Here is an 18,120-nt window from a genome sequence, read left to right on the forward strand (position 1 = left end):
ATCATCTTGGTCAAGAGACTGGCATTTCTTGGGCTAAACACGTTCTAACTTACCATTCCCCTCTGAGGAAGCTGCTGCCATTTTTCCAGAAAACAAAACAAGTTTAAAAACAAAACAAAACAAAAACACTTGCTCAGCTTAGTTACATTTAGCTTAACATATATTTGCAAACTGATGTTATATAAAGAAAATATACAATGAGCTCTCAAAACAAAAACAAAAACAAAAAAAACCACACCTGTCTTCATTGCCAGAAAAATTACGCATCTTTGCACCGATCTTCAGTTAATCAAGTATAAATAGTGTGGCCCATTGTATATTTTGTTTCTGCCTCCTTTCCATCTGCAATGGCGTGTGCAGTGTGTGTAGGCATGCAGCATTCCGGTACACAGGCCTTTGCAACAACTGCCATATGCATTGAGGCCAACTTCATTTATACAACACCAGAATTCAGCTCAGAGTGGAGATAAAGGCAAGCACAGCTGACCATTCAGATTAGGGAGTAGAGAGAGCATCTAATTTCAGGGAGGAAAAGGTGATGGGGATTAAACTGAGAGTAGGACTACCTCCTCCCCATTCTCTCATATGTAGTTCTACCTCCAAAGAATACCAGAAATGGCTATGAGTTGCTGTTTCCTGGAGGCAGGGTAAAGGGGCCTCCATCTGAAAGAATGTGCTGCATTTATCTCTAGTCTAGAGATGCAGTTTAAAACTGACTTTTAAACAGCATCCTGGTAGAACTGGGAGGAGTCAGGTAGTAAGCTCAAGCCCATTCTACAGATTGGTAAATTGGGGCCCGGAGGAGTTAAATGATGCAAGGCCATACATTTAGTCAATGGCTGGGCCCACGGGTGGGACTTAGCTTCCTTTCAGTCTCTAGTCCTACTTACTACTACACTTTGTGTCTCAACTGAGGCAACAGGATCAATAGGAATATCTGTTACCCTGAGAAGCATGGTAAATGTTATTTAATATCTGGGGCCCATCCTCACATTCACTATACTGTAACGTTGACCCTTTTTCATGTAGCTCAGGAAAAACTGACATACAAGGTCAATGGGAATGAAATGAAAGTGTTTGCCCCTATAGACGAACCTTAGCAATAGGAAAGATGCACAGATTCTGAATATGACCTTCCTCTGACAAGACAAACATACCCTTTTCCTTATTCAGCAATGTGAATGAACAGAATTTCCAGTTAGTTTGTTAGTAGGTTAGTTTTGAAATGTCATCCCCTGTCACCTCATCTCTTTCCAAGTGTAAACCTAAGGGTCCTAAGTAACCACTGATCACCGGTGCACTGAGATGTCTTTGCCATTTCTGCTCATCTGGGATCCAAATCCTTACACCAGTGTCATTTCCATTGCTTTGCTGCCATCCGCTGACAGTAACAATGGATGCTAGCTGGTTCAGTCCAGAGCCAGCGGCTCTACCCCAAGGTGAAGGTAGCATAAAATCTATCTGGGATTTACTGACTTTCTGTAGGTGGATGGAGCAAAAGGAGAGCCAATGATGGCTGTAAGAAGACCCTTCAGAGGGAATTTAAGATAAATGTCCAAGGATCAGGAGTCTGAAAGATCCTATCTTTGTGTATCTCACATGAGCAGCAGATGTGTTTGCCAGAAGTTGAATGCAAAATGAATTTTGGAAAATCAAATAAAAATTATCTAAAGCAAAAAGGGTCCACCTTAAGGGAAGTTCCTTTGCAGCAAAGACTCCTTTGAATATGAATATATACTTCTGATCTCTCTACTTTGTATATGTACAATTTTACATGTCAAACTTTATTAAGCAGTGAATAGCGGATTCTAAACTCTAAGAGTCAATTTTTGGATGCTGGAAGAAGTGTTAGTGTCAACACAGCTAAAAGACAGAAGGGGTGGAAAGTTCAGAGTGATGGCAGCTGACTAGAGCTAGGCACACGTGGTGAAGTTTTGGGTGCTGAAGTTTTCATTTTTAGTTGTTATACCAGCCCCTTGTCTGCAGCTTCACATACACAAGTCTTCATCCCAAATGGTTATTTGGAAAGATGCTCCAAAGGCTTTGCTACAAACCATTGACTGCCATCTTTCCAGTACTGATTTTCACTTCTGAGGGGTCCCCATGCACACTCCACCTTCATGTTCCTCAAAGGCAGCACTATACCAGCAATGAGAGAGATGCACATCTCAGGTATTACATGTCACTTATACTTGACATATACAGTCAACCCTCACTGAGGCACACTTCTCAAGGGAACAGGGTCAAGAGTAAGCCATAACAACTGGTAACAAAACATCACATTTAACTAAGTCGTGTATGTATGTATGTGCACCTGAAGAGTGGGTCTGAGAATTCTTTACAATCCAAATAGCAAAGCCTCCCTGTGCAGAGCTGACTCAAGAGGAGCTGGGAGGCCAGGTCCCCTTGCTGTATTCCTGCTACGTTCCTCCCTGTAAGTTGCTCTTTTTCTCAGACAGATATCCCGTATGTCCTCTTTTAAATATTTCCTGCAGGGAATGGACAAACTTTGGGTTTCTGAATGCAACCCACATGGAAAATAAACAGAAGGCATTAAGAGGTCTGCACAACTGAAATAAAACAGCTACTGGATGTTCCAGAAAGGAGGGAAACAAGCTTACTGGAAGAACATGTGCTAATGAAGTCTTCAAAGCAAGGTAATTTCCTCATAGCTAATCAAAAGGTGGCTCTAGGCGTGTGTAGTTTTGCAGCTCATTACACCGGAAGTAGTTCTATTTAAAAACAACTAACAGCAGCTTTGGTTTGGGAGACCTCTTGAATGCCTTAGGCAAGTCTTGAAACTTAAACTTTTTGACATACAAGCAGCTATTTATTCAGAAAATGTGATGACCATGCTTATTTGAGAGCAGTTTCTTCTGGCTCATTCTCAAAGAAACAACAGTAGAGACTGCTGGTTTTTGTGGTTTGACCTAAATTCAGTATGGAGCTAATCCCTTCATACATCCAAGATACATAACTTAGGTCAAGATTGAAGAGTCTTTGGAGTTGATTTCAATGGACTTACTTTCGACATCTTGCTTTTGCTGTCTCCAGTTAAAAATGCCAAATTATTAATTTCATTCTGAATCACAAAATTTTGCTCTTCCCTCTTGAAGTTCTAAGTGGGGGGAAATAAAAAAGCCAACATTGTAAGAATGTTTTTGGAGGTCTGTACCTTTCACAGCCATCTCTAAACCCAGGGCCCACATGTTCCTTACGTGAGATTTACACCACAGGATGAAGACCTCTGCCACCATGCGGAAGAGCTGGTCAGAGTCAGCATTGGGACTTTTAAGCCAGTTAGATCTGAGGTGAGAAGCAAATGAATATGCATATGAAATTCAGTAATGATGAAAACAGTTACATTAAAAATTATACCCACATCGGCTGTGCACACTTATCCAGATAAAACTATATTCCCACATGAAGGCAGTCTTCAGAGAGACTAAATATCAGTGCACTCCTTACATGTGTGTAGGCATGTAATTGTAGATATTTTTGAAGGACTTACAATAATCATCTCCATTTTACCAAAGGATTCAAGGATTATCTTTGCAAACAGATGTCGGAAAACAACATTTCAAATTTGTCAAAGGTTTTTTTTTTTTTTTCTTTTTTAAACAGATGAAGTGATCAAGGTTACACTCTGTTTTGGAACAGGCCTCCTTTAATCTATGAGGCTACCAAGACTAGAAAAGTCTCGGTCAGTATGACATCTAATCTTTCATTGACACTTGTCATTGTCAAGCCTCTGAAATATGGAGTGCTCTAAAAACAGTTCAGGCCTAACACCTTTTCCTCTCAAAGCCAGTTTAATGAACGAAATTTGGAAGACAATGTATTTTTCACTGTTTTAAAGTGTATGGGCAGAGATCAAACATTTCTTATGCCCTCTGAAATGGTTTAGAAGTTCCCTGTAAATAACATTACTCATTTCTTTCTTTCTTTTTTAATTAAAAACCAGACCAAGTTAAGAATTTCACAGTGGCAGCAAGAAGGCTAAATTGCGGTAGAATTCATTCATTTCCTAAAAGTTGTCTTGCCCCTAAGTATCTTACATATTTGAATCAAATTATGTTTTGAAAGGGCTGGGTGAATTGCCATTTTCAAATATCTGTGTAGAATAACATAGTAGAAGTTAAATCATCTACCATCATTCTTAGGTTAAAGAAAACTTTGGTTCTCATGAATGGTCTGAAAAACCCATTGTCCCTTGGTGCATGCAGGGAAACAGCTATAAAAAGCCAGTTCCCTAAGCCTTGGGACACCAGACTGAATTGCCCTGAGCAGCCTGTACCTTCTGCCCATTGATGGAGAGCACCAGGCTAATGAGGAAAGGGGAAGACTCATGAGGCCAAGACCATCTTTGGACCTCTCTTGCATCTCCATTCCTTATTGCCCTGAGTTCCAGCCTCACAGACATCCTTATCTAACCTTTCTTGAGTTCTACCTCAACTAGCCTCCCTTTGCATGGCAGACACTAGGTTGTCTACCCCATACTCATTTTCTTCTTCTTCCTTAGGAACAAAAGCCCATTTTATTCAGGGTGGCACTGTGCCTGCTGAAGACCACATTACCCAGCCTCGGGATAGCTATGTAACTAAGTTCTGATCAATGAGATGGAAGGGGAAGTTGTTGGATGGACCTTCTGGAAAAGCTCTCTAAAAAGGGATCAGATAGCTGAAGATGCCCTTTGCCTTCCCCCTGTTGCTTTCATGCTTCCTGATTGGAATGAAAATACGAGGGCTCCAATGACAATTGGCACACTGCACCATAAAGTCACTTCAAAGATGGCAGCCAGTGTTTAGGAGGGAAAAACAGAGGAATGAGGCTCTCTAATGAGGAGCAATCGTACTGGCCCTGGATTGGGTATCTTTGGACTTCTTTGTGAGATTTAACTTCCAATTTCTCTAAGCCACTATAATCAGGTATCCATTATTAGCAGCCAAATGCAAGCCAAACTTGAGGCTTGAGATTGGTAATGCTTTTTGATTTCATTCATATTGATTTTTCAGGATCAGGTGTCAAGTTTTGTCAGAAATGTCAGCTGTTCATTCCTTAGTGTTTGGTTTAAATGAGCTTTGTAAGTTTGCACTGTGCCCTGAGTGGGAAGAGGTGAGGTTTCCTATCCTCTCCAGCCAAGGCAAAGTACAGCCACAGGGTGTGGGATCTGCAGGAGCTCTGAAAACAACAGGTGAGGTCAACATTCCCTCACAGAATACCGCAGAAGATTCTGACCCCTTTGCTATCTTCCATAGGAAGGTAGTTTCCAATGAATGAATTTCGTTTTCCATAACCTTCTTCTTCTAGGAGGCATATTTTCACCCTTGATTTCTAGTGAGGTTCTTTCTTCAGGTTCAGAGTGGTAGGTGTAAATGAAGAATATCTCATTACATGTTTCCCCAGGACACAAACTCTGCACCTCTCTGGTATTTGCAGGTGAATAGAAGACCCTGACCTCATCTCTCCTATTGGCCCATATCCTTTCCTGTCTGCCCCCATGATGCAACCAGGCTCATCTCCTGCCTGCTCCCAGTCTCCCAGAATCCAGATCTCTCTCAATATCTGACGACTCGATCCTTTTGGAGGTACTAGACTGATACCTGGGTCTCTTTTATCATCTGCACTGCGTGCTGCCAAAAGGCAGTTGGAAAATGCAAGGCTGTAGGTGGAGAAGAAAGTTGGGCTTAGAGGTAATGATCGGCAGGGGGTGATGGTTGAAGCAACGCAAGTGAATGAAATCACTGAGCATATTAACAGGAAACAAGAAACGTAAGAATAAAATCTTGGATGATCGCAAGAGTAAAGAGAGATTTCATTTTCAAAATGACAAGTTATCAGGTTTTCAAAGAAAGGAAAGCCAGGTATGAGGCTTTGAAAGAAATAAAAGCCATACTCCTATTACATTCATGGCCAGGTTGTCTGAGTTAGAGCTAAGAGCTTATCTCAACCTTGTTCCTAAGTCTCCTGCAGAAGACACCGCCCGGGGCCGTCACTGCTGAGGATTTACTCAGATTCCCTTTAGAGCCTGAGAGATGGGTTTTCACCCCAAATCCCACTGTTTAAAGTCATTCATTTCTGTGTTCTGAGTGTTCCTGATTGCCAGAAAGGAGGCTGAGAAGCTGTTGCCTCATGCAGAGAGAGCTGTCTAACTGCGCTGACAGCTCCTGCACGAGGAGATAGAGAGCGGATTTGCCCAGCTCTGACCACACTACAGACCCAGCTTTCGTGCTCATTCTGGGTCAGCTTTGGGCTGAACACTGACTGACGGAAGCTTCTGTTCAGAACAGTGGTCCAGAGGGCTAAGGAACTTGAAACAGTGCCATGACTGAAGGAAGTACAAAGGTTTACTATGACGAGGAAGAACAGGGAGGAGGACAGGACAAGATGGCTCTCTTCAATATTTAAAGAGCTGCCACAAGACAGACTGGAACAGTTTTGAGAGGTTCTGAAGAGCAAAGTCAGAGCTGATGGGCAGGAGTCACAGAGCTGAGCTCAGAACCATTTGAGCTGTCTGAAACTAGAATGGGAGGGCACTCCTGGCAAGTCCCTACCTGTTGTCCAGAAGCATGGTGGATAACCAGAGGTAGGAAATGCACTGCCAGGAAAAAGGAAGGGGGGTATTTACTCATCCAGTTATAGGTAAGATAAGGTGACCCCTATTTTTCCTGCCAACTCCAGGGTACCATACTTCCAAGCCAGCGATTCTTTTGGTGAAGAAAGTACCCAAAGAAGGTAAAGGCAGACACAGAAGAAGGAAGTCTTTCTAAGTTGGGCTCGGGTGGCCATAATGTTCTCTGGTGTTCAGGGAAGAGCGGGTTGAAAAGTGGGGATGAATGAATTAATGATGATCTCAAAGACTCTCTGACATTGCCATTTTTAGCAAATGTCAAACACTGTGTAAGTAGAACACACTCCATCTTGAGTCTTGATCGTCAATAGTGATAAATGCAATTAAAGAGCTATTCTAGGAGCAACCTTACTCTGCTTTCATTTTTGTTTTTACCTCGAACTCTGACAAATCCCCTCTCTAACCGCTAATATAATGATGTTATCGGAAATGACGCAAACCATGATCCTTAAAGCAGGGGTTCTTTTGAGAGAGTAAAGTCTCCCATAGACAGGTAAGGGATTATATTATATAGTATGTGCAAGGTATTTATTTTCAAATGCTAAATAACATAAGTAATCAATTGTTTTAAATAGGAAACGCAATTTGCCTTATAAAATAAATGCTAAAATGGGCTTCTCCAGACCTATTTCCGGCCCATGACAGAATGGCATACTACTCAAAAGTTAGCAATGCTCCCCCAAATATTCCTAAGTCCTTTCAAGATCTACTATTTTAAAACTAAAACTTTTCAAATTTATATATTAGGACTTTAAATTTTAAGAGGGTGTGGTATAATAAAAATACCTATTTGGTCCTTGCTCCCCACTAGGACCAACTATCCTAGTCTTCTGCCTGCTCATAGACATTCCTCAGCATCCAGCTTAAATTCTTTACAATTACAATTACCCTCTGACACACACCCTCAATTCCCTCACCTATTTTTCTTTGTCATACTCACTTTGCAAAAACCCCAACTTTGGTTAAATCCAACTCTTTCCCTATTTTGGGCCTGGACCCGGTGGTGAACTGGCTAGAGAAGAAGACAACCTGGTGATGGGTTTCACCATCAATTCATGACCACAGATCTCAAGTGTGGTCCTTACTGCTGCCCAGTAATCACACGACACTGTCCTGGCCCAGCCGCTCTCCCCCTCTCCCTGGCTACCACCTTACACCTTCTCTTTACTCCTCGAACCTCCAAGCACCTTCTCCCCATCCTCATTCTCAGCTGATTATCTTGTCTCCTACATCACTGAGAAAATGACCCCTACAGACCCCCAGACACTGTGTGTGTGTGTGTGTGTGTGTACCAACATCAGCACCCATACTCCCTGCCCTCCTGATTGTTTCTGTGGATAAACTATCTAATGCTGACGCTTTGCCTGCTCAGAGAACATTGCTTTAGAAATGATCTCTCTCGCTCTTACATGATAAATTTCCCCTTCTCTAACTAGATCATTCCCATTAGCGAGCTGACAAGCCTCTAACTAGATCATTCCCATTAGCGAGCTGACAAGCCTCCCATCCTAAAAACTCTTCTCTTGAGCTTACTTCTGCCTCTAGCCAGCATCCTATTTCTCTGCTCCCCTTTGTGGTAAAATTCCTTGCACAAGTGGTCTGTATTGCTGTCTCCAAGTCCTTTTCTCCCATTCTCTTCCAGCTCACCGCAGAGGCTTCTGTCTCATTGCTCCATTGAAACTGCTCTTGTCAAGATTACCAATAACTTTTACTCATCATTCTTTCCTCCTGGCAACGCTTTGTGAGGTTGGCACCCAGGACACGACATTCTGTCAGTTTCCTCCCATCTCACTGCTTGTTCCTTCTCAGCCTCATCCACAGGTTCCTCCTCTTCTGCCTGATCTCTTGATGTTGGAGGGCACAAGGGCTTGGTCATTGGAACTCCTCTCTCTTCCCCTCAGTCCCTTCCCTCATCCAATCTCAGTATGTTACTGACTCCCAAATTCCCATGTCTATACCAGAAGCCTCTCCTGAACTCTGGACTCATATATTCAATGGCCCACTCAACACTTCCATTTTTATATTGAATAGGCAACCCAAGTTTAACATGTGCAAAAGTGATTTCCAGAACTTCCCCTAAAAAATGTCTGTACCCACAACCTTCCCTGACTCAATTGCTGGAAACTCCATCCTTCATTTGCTCAGAATCATCTATGACCCTCCTTTCTCCACTCATTCCCAATCTGGAAGTCCTAAGGACTCTACCTTCAAAACAGACCCAGAATCTGACATCTTCTGCCAATCTTCATTGCTACCACCCTGGCCTCTGCCATCAAACTTTTTTTTTTTTAATTGTGGCAAAATACATATAAAATTTGCCATTAGTGACATTTAGTACATTCACAAGGTTGGGCAGCCACTGTCACTGTCCAGTTTCTGAACCATTTTCAGCACTCCAAAAGGAACCCCCCATCCCATTAAACAGTTGCTTCCTAGTCACCCCCAACACCCACCCCCCCCTGGGCCCTGGGAATCACCAGTTGGCTCTGTCTCTAAGGATCCCCATCAGCTCTTGACTGGATCACTGTGAACCTCCCAAATGGTCTCCTCACCCCCTTATTTGCCTCCATGCCTCACCACGGTGCTCAAAAAGTGAATCAGATCGGGGCCCCCAGGTGGCTCAGATCATGATCCCAGGGCCCTGGGATTGAGCCCGGGGGTCCAGGTCCCTGCTCAGTGAGGAGTGTGCTTCTCCCTCTCCCTCGGCTCGTGTTCTCTGTCTCTCTCAAATAAATAAATAAAATCTTAACAAAAAAAGTGAATCAGATCACATCACAGAGTAGCTCAAAGCCTCCGCCAACTTCTCATCTCACTCAGAATAAAAGACAGAGTCTTCCCAGTGGCCTCTGAGGCCCTCCACTCTTGGTCCCATGTTGCTTTTCTGACATCTCCTACCACTCTCCCTACTCCTCACTCTCCTCCAGCCACACCGGCCTCCTTATGATCCCCTGAACACCCCAACATACTCCTTCCTCAGGGCTGACCCCACATGTCCCCTCTTCCTGGGAATATAACCCTTCCCAGATTCGCATGGTTCCCCACCTCATCTCTTTCAGGTCTTTGCTCAAATACTGTTTCTCAGTTAATGTTCCATTTAACACTGTGACTCCACCCCACCCTGGCACTCCTAATTCTCCTTACCCTGCTTTGCATAATTTACTTATGCAAGGAAAGTATATCAGTAAGTATTCAAGTTCTTATTGTGTTTATTGTCTGTGTGCCCTACCTTCCTGCCACAAAAAAAGCCCTTAGGCGGCCAGACATCTTTGTTGTGTTCACACCTGCCCCCCACTCCATGCCTAGAACAGTGCCTGACATACAGCGGTCTGTGTTGAATGAATATGTGACAGAACTCTGCTGAGCGGGGAAGAAGTGGGTCACCGCTGCCCCTGTCTGACCAACTCCCTCTGACCTATGGTAGCATGTGAGGAGTGAGGATGGAAGGGATGGTCACGTCATTGACCATACAGAAGCACCGGCCAAGGAACGCACTGTCCAGAGGTCCTACACCAGGGACTTTTTTCGGAGGGGCGGGGTGGCTGATGGCGGCAGCTGTGCCCTCCCTCCCTCCCTCCCTTGCCTGTACTACAACCCAACACCATCTTTCCATCCTGGAGACAGGCTAGCCTAGCCCAGCTCTCCCGCGTACCTGTTGTTGTCCACGTAGCGGATCAGCATGGGGTAGAAGGCATAGAGGTCTCTGCAGAGGACTGCAAACTCATCCAGGATGAGGAGCTCTGCCTCCTGAGTGTCTCCTTTGGTGTCGGCTTTCAGATGCTCCTCCTCCTGCACCGTCTTGACCGCCTTTTTCTTCAGCTTCTCCAGAGTTGGGATGAAGTGGCTTTTCAGCAGGTCCTGCTGGGCTTTGCTGATGATTGGCTGGGCGTACACTGCGTTTGCAAACAAAAAGCCTCCCCCTCATTTCACACGTTAGGACAATTGATGAAAGGAAAGAAGTGATACTGAAAGGTGAGGCTGTGACATTCCATGGACTCAGGACAGCCCCTGCCCTGTTCCCTTCCTTAATTGTCCACGAGGCACTTAGTTCCCTCTCACAAAGCCACAGTGGGGGCAGGGAGCCAGAGGAGAAGGTCCCTACTCCTCTTCTGCTTGTCCAGGCCACAGGGAGCCATTACCCGTGAACTCTTCATGCATGCCTGGGACTGGCCATACCTCTTAGCTCCTCATCACATAGTTTTAGGATGTTCATGTTCATCTGGTTTGGGCTCACTAGCTAGATTATAAATTCCTTGAATGGAGCCTTTTCCCCCCACTAATAACCAGCACTATGCTGAGCCAAGAGTAGGCACTAAGTACTATGGTTTCTGGTTATTTTATAGAAAAATCTGTTGTTAAAAATACATCACCCCAACCACAGTTCTCAGTCCCCAGTGCTTGAGAACTGCCAACTCACTGCCTGGGGGCCCCCCTGGGCCCTGAGGAGGACAGAGAAACTATCATCAGCTATAACGACCCGAGAGAGGCTGGGGTGGCCACCAGAAGTCAAAGAGCAGAAACAGCAACAGTGGAGCTTAGGCCTGGGATTCTGGCCCTCTTAAAGAGAAAGAGAAAACCTACATGTCTTACCCTATTTCTTAAATGGAATATCCTCTTGGTCCACTCGATAATAAAGATCAGAATCAGAGTAATTATAAAAAGTTAAGTGAAATAAAATTAATAAGAGTCATGAACCACTGCCAATGTGCACTGTGTGTTTTGTGTATTTCAAAGTTTCTTTAGCTGGGGTGCATGTCAGTTGGAAATAGCCTACATCTGGCACTGTTTCTTTTAAGTCTCACTGCCTTCTTTTTTACTTTCACAGCAATGGCCGTTGTAGGAGGAGGAGGTGAAGGCAGCTTCCTGCTGAGATGCACTAACCAAGAAGCCAAAACTCAGCTAGGAGAGCTCAGGGTTCCTACCCGCCCTGCCCTGAGGTGCGCTTCTGCTCCGGCCCCAGAATCAGAACGGCTATTCCAGATGTGGGTGAGCTGGGGTTACAACTTAAAATCGACTTTGTTTCGGCACCAGCAGTTAGGTGGCCCCCCTGGTCTGGACACTCCTGTGGAATAATAGGGCGAGTTCGCTTGCCACCTGTGCCCCTCATGCTAGGCCATCTCTCTTCCCTGCCCCTCTAGGGAGCTGAGGGAGCCCATCCTTCCACTTCCTCCCTTCCTTGAATCCCTCATGAATTATAAAGTAGAGCTTCTCAACAAATTGTCTTGGGGTTGACAATATTCTTGGGCTAACAGGTAAGAAGGGAACATCAACTTTATTTACTCGCATGTTCACAGGGGCCTGTACTATCTAGTAGCTATGAGCACCCATAATATTTATAACTCTGATCTCAGTTCATTTCAGAGACAGGAAGGGGGAAGAAAACTTTTCTTCCCTGGTCTTGCAGAGCAATACCTCCTCATTTGTCCAGGAAGATAAATATCTAAGGTTGGGCTAATAGCTCCCTTTGGCCCAGCCACTGTGTTTCCTGGTCCAGTGGGTGGCCTGGGGGAAACGCCTACCACGGAGCTGTGTACACTCTAGGTCCGTCAGAAGCAATGACTTTGCCTTGGCTCTGTCTCCACAGACTCTGCTTTGACACAGAAGACACTAAATATTCATGATTTCCTGACTGTGGGAAGTATGGTTGTTCATTTTCCAAGTCTTTCCTTTTTCTGATGTTGCTTCAGGAATAGAAAATCAGGTAACAAAACTCATTAAGAGCCTACTGCATGCAAAGAGTTCTAGAGGAATGAAGAAATAAAAAAACAAAAAACCCAAAGTGATGTTATTATGAACCTAACTTAGGGAGTGTCTTAGAAAGCATAACATGAAATACGAACACTAGCAACTTCCAGTACAGCCCAGATGGGTGTGAGTTTTATACGTGTACGGAACACACAGGAGGACTTACAGGGAAACCATGGACAGTTATTACTGTAAGAGCAAATGGGATGCTTAAGTACCAAAAGCAAATAAAGCAATGAACATCCGAGTCAGGCAGAGAGTATGGAGGAGGGCTTCCTGGAGATCGAAGGGACCTGATTTAGCTGGGGAGTAGGCAGGAGCATTTGCTCCAAGACGCTCTCCAGGGGAATATTTACTGGGAACTAACTAGGAGGGGGAGGGCGACTAGTTTAGAGATGGACTGAGAGACGAAGAGAGAATGCAGGCATCCTGGCCCCGGGGTGGGGGGTGGGGGCGGGGAGAAGAGGCATTTGTGGTACCTGCAATGCGCTTCATCCAGGACGCCTCATCTATGCCCAGGTTGTTGTTGATGATTTTCAGAATGTTTCCCAGGATGACACTGAGGTGTTCAGAGGTGACCTTGGTGCACCAGGGCCCTGTGCTGGGGGGCAGGTGCTCAGGCCCCCGCTCCCACCAGTAGGACAGGTAGTTGCAGAGCATGGGCAAGATCACCTCGATGACGTGAGGCATCTCCGTGTACCGGGCCCCCGACTCGGCCAGGTCGCTGATCTCCTTCATCAAGCCTTCCAGCTGTGGGATGTCAGGACACATCTCTTCCACTGTGTCTGGCATGCCCAGAACTGACCAAGAGGGTACAGAAGAACACAAGGACAGGAATTCAAAAGCACAAATAATGCAATCCATTCTGTCTGTCCCACCCTTCCATTGGTCTTTAGACATTAAGTGACCACCCTCGAGCCTCAGATGAATGAGCACTGGATGTGGGGGAGCTTCTGTCCTCCAGCTGTTTGTGTAAAGATGACAGCTTCCAGAGGCTGGGTTAGCCTCCTGGAAGCCATACTCAGGCTAAAACACTTCAACTTAAGGCCAAAGGAGCGTGACAGAGACAGCTGGGGGACATTTCCTAAGACTTCCCTGAGATGAAGCCAGTCTCTTGGCTTCTCTCTCCTGGCAGAAAAGGTGATACTAGATGGAGAAAAGCAACTCATCTGTGTTTAGTTGAAAACCTGTAGTTCAGTCACCTGGATCTCTATACTGTTTAGAAAAGGAAAAGACACCCCTCTCATCAAATACTCCTTTAGCCAGACCAGAGATGTTACTTTTCACCTGGTTGAGATTTTGGGGGGAAAAACTGCACTTGTGTTAATTTCTCCATTTACCACAGAAGTTCTTGATGAGGTGACCGGTGCCAAGGCCTCCTGTCACGCACTTCAACCTTTTTGTTTATGAAGGCTTCTATGCAAGGAAGAGTGAGTGAGCCCCATCTTTTCCTCCCACTGAAGACTGCAGTCACTTCACTGAACACGGACAGACAGGACGATGCAGCAACAGATGGAGTTCAACATGAAACCAAGGAAGGCTGTCAGATGCAAGCATTGCAGACAGCAGTCAGGGGCTACCTGTCCTGTTCTACGTAAGTGAAAGGACAGGACAAGACAGGAGGAGACACCAGCAGCATCCCAAGGTTCCTGATGGGTAAGAAGATAACAAGGGCTCTGAAAGAAGCACCTGCCCAGAGCTCTGTCTCCTCCAACCCCGCCTCCCCTGCCCCCATCTGCCTGGGTCGGGTCCACCAGGACCCGGGATATGGATCACATGCAGACTCCCCCCCCACAGGCCAAACTTCTCACACTGGGGCCAAAGCGGCAGGCACCACAGGAGGCTAGGGAATCCGAGGAGCCACAGGCAAATGTGGAACACTTTTCTGGAACATCAATTCCACTAGATGACTTGAGGAAATTATTTTCGATATTTGGAGAAAAATGCAAAGTTCTCATGCATTTCCAAGGACAAAGCAGAAGACTTCAAATAAAATGTTATCTTTTGTGAACTGAGTTACAGCGGCAGGTCCTTTGCCACTGGGGTTACTGCTGGCTGGAAGCATCCCTTCTCTAGATTTTAGGTACCTAGGCATTGAAGGGTTAATGAATAAGAGAGGTCACAGCAAATTCTGTGGCCTTTAGGAATACTGGTCAGTTGAAAGGAACGGTTTTGATTTCTCCCTTGATTGTACTTCCTGGAGCAGAGATGCGGAGCAATGCAGCCTGTCTTGGAGACAATGAATCTGCGGCTGAAACAAGCAGGTGTGCTGGATGCCAGGTGCAGTCACAAAGTAAAGGACGCGCAGGAACCTCCCTGCTACAGGGCAGGCCCCAAGCGGCCCGAACGCTCTTTGCCTAGCCATGACGTTCTGCTGCTGTCACTGTGGCTGAAGAGCTCTCTTCCTTGGAAGTCATGAGGGGTTCAACATCTTTTAAAATCCAGACAATTCAAAGGGCGCCTGGGTGGCTCAGTCGGTTAAGCGGCCGACTCTCGATTTTGGCTCAGGTCATGATCTCAGGGTGCTGGGATCTAACCCCATGGCAGGCTCTGCGCTCAGCGGGGAGTCTGCTTGAAGATTCTCTCTCTCCCTCTGCCCCGCCCCCCGCTTGTGGTCGTGCTCTCTCAAATAAACAAATAAATCTTTTTTTTTTTTTTTTTAAGATTTTATTTATTTGACAGAGAGAGACACAGCGAGAGAGGGAACACAAGCAGGGGAGTGGGAGAGGGAGAAGCAGGCTTCCCACTGAGCAGGGAGCCTGACGCCGGGCTCGATCCCAGGACCCCGGGATCATGACCTGAGCCGAAGGCAGATGCTTAACGACAGAGCCATCCAGGCGCCCTAAACAAATAAATCTTAAAAAAAAAAAAAAAATCCAGACGATTCAAAAGGATTAGTAGTATGAAAGCCAAAGAATGTGACACTCCTGTGATTTACAGGGGAAGAGAATTCTATGGGCCAGACGTGGTTTACGGCCAATGCTGGGCGTGTGCCGAGAAGGTCTGGCCTGTCCCTCGCAGCAGAACCACCATTGGGGGTGACATCAACATGGAGGTCTGCAGGAGCCTCCCAAACAAAACCATTTTACACATACAAGAAGCTACAGACCAAAGAAGGCAAGCCTTCTATCTTGAAACTCAGCACACAGAACAGTGCCAAGTGCCACAGATATAACTGAAGTTCACAACTGTTTGCTCTCTAATTATCAACAAGGCAGCTCAGAGGGGTGTGTGTGTGTGTGTGTGTGTGTGTGTGTTTAAATGACACACAGACAGTACATCACCAGGGACACTTTTCCCCTACCTAAGAAAAGTGTTGCTTCAGGGTGTTGCCCTGGAATTATTATAATGACCTTTAAGAGTTATTTATATGTAATTGGTCCTTGAGTGAAAGAAACATTTGTGATTCAGATGGTGTTTTATACCTCAAATGCCACATAATAAACTCACAGAATGAAGGCTGCTGAGTTACGTACCTGAAACACAGCCTCAGCTGGGTCCTATCAGAATCCAACACAAGACTGGGGGGGTTATCATTAGAACACACTGTCCTTTCATCTTCTACATCAGGGGTTCCCAAAGTGGGGTCCTCCCACTAGCAGCAGCAGCATCACCTGGAGACTCTTTAGGACCTGAATCCAGCTCTACTGAGTTATAAACTCTAGGGGTAGGACTCAGCAATCTTTGTCTTAATAAGCCTTCCACATGATTCTGATGTATGCTAGAGTTTCAGAACCACCAAGTAAGGTTCTAAAGTCAGATTTTCTTCACCAAGCAGCCCTTCCCCAAGAAGAGGCCATCTTCTTCTTGGAGAAGGAGAGTGCCACCCTTTGTGGAAGCAGACAGCTGACACAGGAACTGGACCTCCTGCTCTCTCTGGAGGGCTATTCGATAAGGGTCTGGAAATAAGCTGGCTGGCGACTAGGGTATCTTGTTTAATAATCTGATTAACAGACCACTGCCACACATAACCAAAGGTTTATGGTTTATCTAATTTTGAGTATCTGGAAGGTACCAGTATTAAGCCTTTTCTAGGCATATCTTAATAATTTCTGGATGAATCAGAAGATGCTCCAGGGTCATATAGAAGAGTTACTAATACGAGTAACTGCTGGCAAAACACCAACTGTCAATTAATAAAGATGTCCAATTGACTGAAGCCTTGATACGTCAGCTCATATTATATTTCTAAACCAAAGGCTCACATCATTTGTCACCCTATACATCCCTCCCCCATCTCAGTCCCTCAGGCCACTCACTTTGTATAATGAATGAAGTCTACCTTCTTAGAGTCCATTAAGCCATCAGTCATCCTCTGGCTCCAGGCAAACCCGATTATCCCAGAACACATATTCACATACACTCTACTTTTCAAGAGCCACACACATGGTCAGCATTTCCTCTGTTGATTAACTGAATGATGGAAACCATGGGATCAGGGGACTTGGGCACACCCCACAGTGTGTCACTGATGGACGAAAACTGTGTCGACTCTAATCACATTCTTCTCTTTTCTTCCCTGTGGAGTGTGCAGTGATTGATATCTATTTTTCATTTATGGATATGTCTTGTTAAATAAAAGTAAAGTACATAAAGTGAGAAGGAACATAATTCCAATAGCCTTTGAGAAGAACAAAGGGACAGAGTCATGCCCTTCCTTCCCAAAGCTCATCCAAGGCTTCCTCCATCTTTGTCAAGTCCTCATTTTGCCTGCTACTGTACGTGTATGAGCTCAAGAGCAGAGGAGGTCCGTTTCTACACATTGGTCAAAAAGAGACATACGATCTCCTGAATCACAGCTGGGGCAGAACAAACGGATGAATATCTAGTGCTGTCATGATGGGCCCATGTCCCTTCGGAGCTGCGCAGCAACACTTCGGCTGGCCTATGCCTACAGGTGTCAACAGCCCTTTCTCAACCAGAGCCCGCCCAGCTGCTTAGCTCCTATGTGAGCTACAAGATGTGACTCATTCAGTTTCAGGAATGGGCAGAGAAAAACAAGGTTAGAGATAAGATTTTTGCTAGTCCGAGAAAGGGGAGAAAGGGTGAGGTGAGGCTGGGAGGGGTAGGAAATGAACTTAGAGAAGTCACAGGAGACTCTGGGAAGCTGAAGCATCTGGGCAATGTCTCTCTCCTAACTTTGAGAACACTAGTCTCCACTGTATTTATTCGAGCTTGGGACCAGAACTTCATTAAGTGGCTTTGTCTAAATTGTCCTGGTCATCGTTTCTGGGGGCGATGTGCTTCTTTATCTGAAGTAACGAGAAGCAAGTTGGAATAAAGCCACTGTGGCTTAGCACTCTCCATTTTTACCTGGAGAGAAGAGGATGACACAGGAGTGTGACATGAATAGAAAGTTCTAGCTCTTAGAACTCTCTCTCTCAGGATCTCAAGACCGTTTGATAAGGAGGCTTGAACCGAATGGAATTGCCACACAGTCTAATCATCTACTCTTACTATCAATATTTTCAGAGAATATTGGTTCTGAGTAGGATAGGTTCTGGTTTGAAATGGTTTATTACAGTTTTTTCTTAATATTGACTAGGCCCACGGTGTGGTAATTTTTGTTTCATGTTACATTAAATCATTATAATTCTTTCTAGTTGGAGTCCAAACCTTGTTTCCCTGCTTGAAGCTCCTCTGTTCTATTCCACTGACTTCCAGTAGGATCACAATTCATCCACATAGGAGGACTCTCCCTTCCATCTCCCTGGGAGCAGATATATAACCTGTCTTGGATTCCAGTT

The 18,120-nt window shown here is 45.2% G+C and overlaps 1 protein-coding gene across 1 annotated transcript in view; it reads right to left on the reverse strand.

Moving 5' to 3' along the window:
• The window catches only part of RYR3 (ryanodine receptor 3), a 483,582-nt gene that overhangs the window by 53,373 nt on the left and 412,089 nt on the right, over positions 1–18,120 (reverse strand). The window contains exons 65-68 of the mRNA XM_081831839.1: positions 12,853–13,173; positions 10,281–10,521; positions 3,219–3,306; positions 3,026–3,118 (exon numbers count right to left, since the gene is read on the reverse strand). Coding sequence (XP_081687965.1) covers positions 3,026–3,118; positions 3,219–3,306; positions 10,281–10,521; positions 12,853–13,173 — 743 coding nt within the window. The remainder of the gene's footprint in view (positions 1–3,025; positions 3,119–3,218; positions 3,307–10,280; positions 10,522–12,852; positions 13,174–18,120) is intronic.

The sequence above is a fragment of the Leptonychotes weddellii genome, chromosome 9 (genome assembly GCF_054177405.1).
Source record: "Leptonychotes weddellii isolate Sample4059 chromosome 9, ASM5417740v2, whole genome shotgun sequence".
NCBI lineage: Eukaryota > Metazoa > Chordata > Mammalia > Carnivora > Phocidae > Leptonychotes > Leptonychotes weddellii.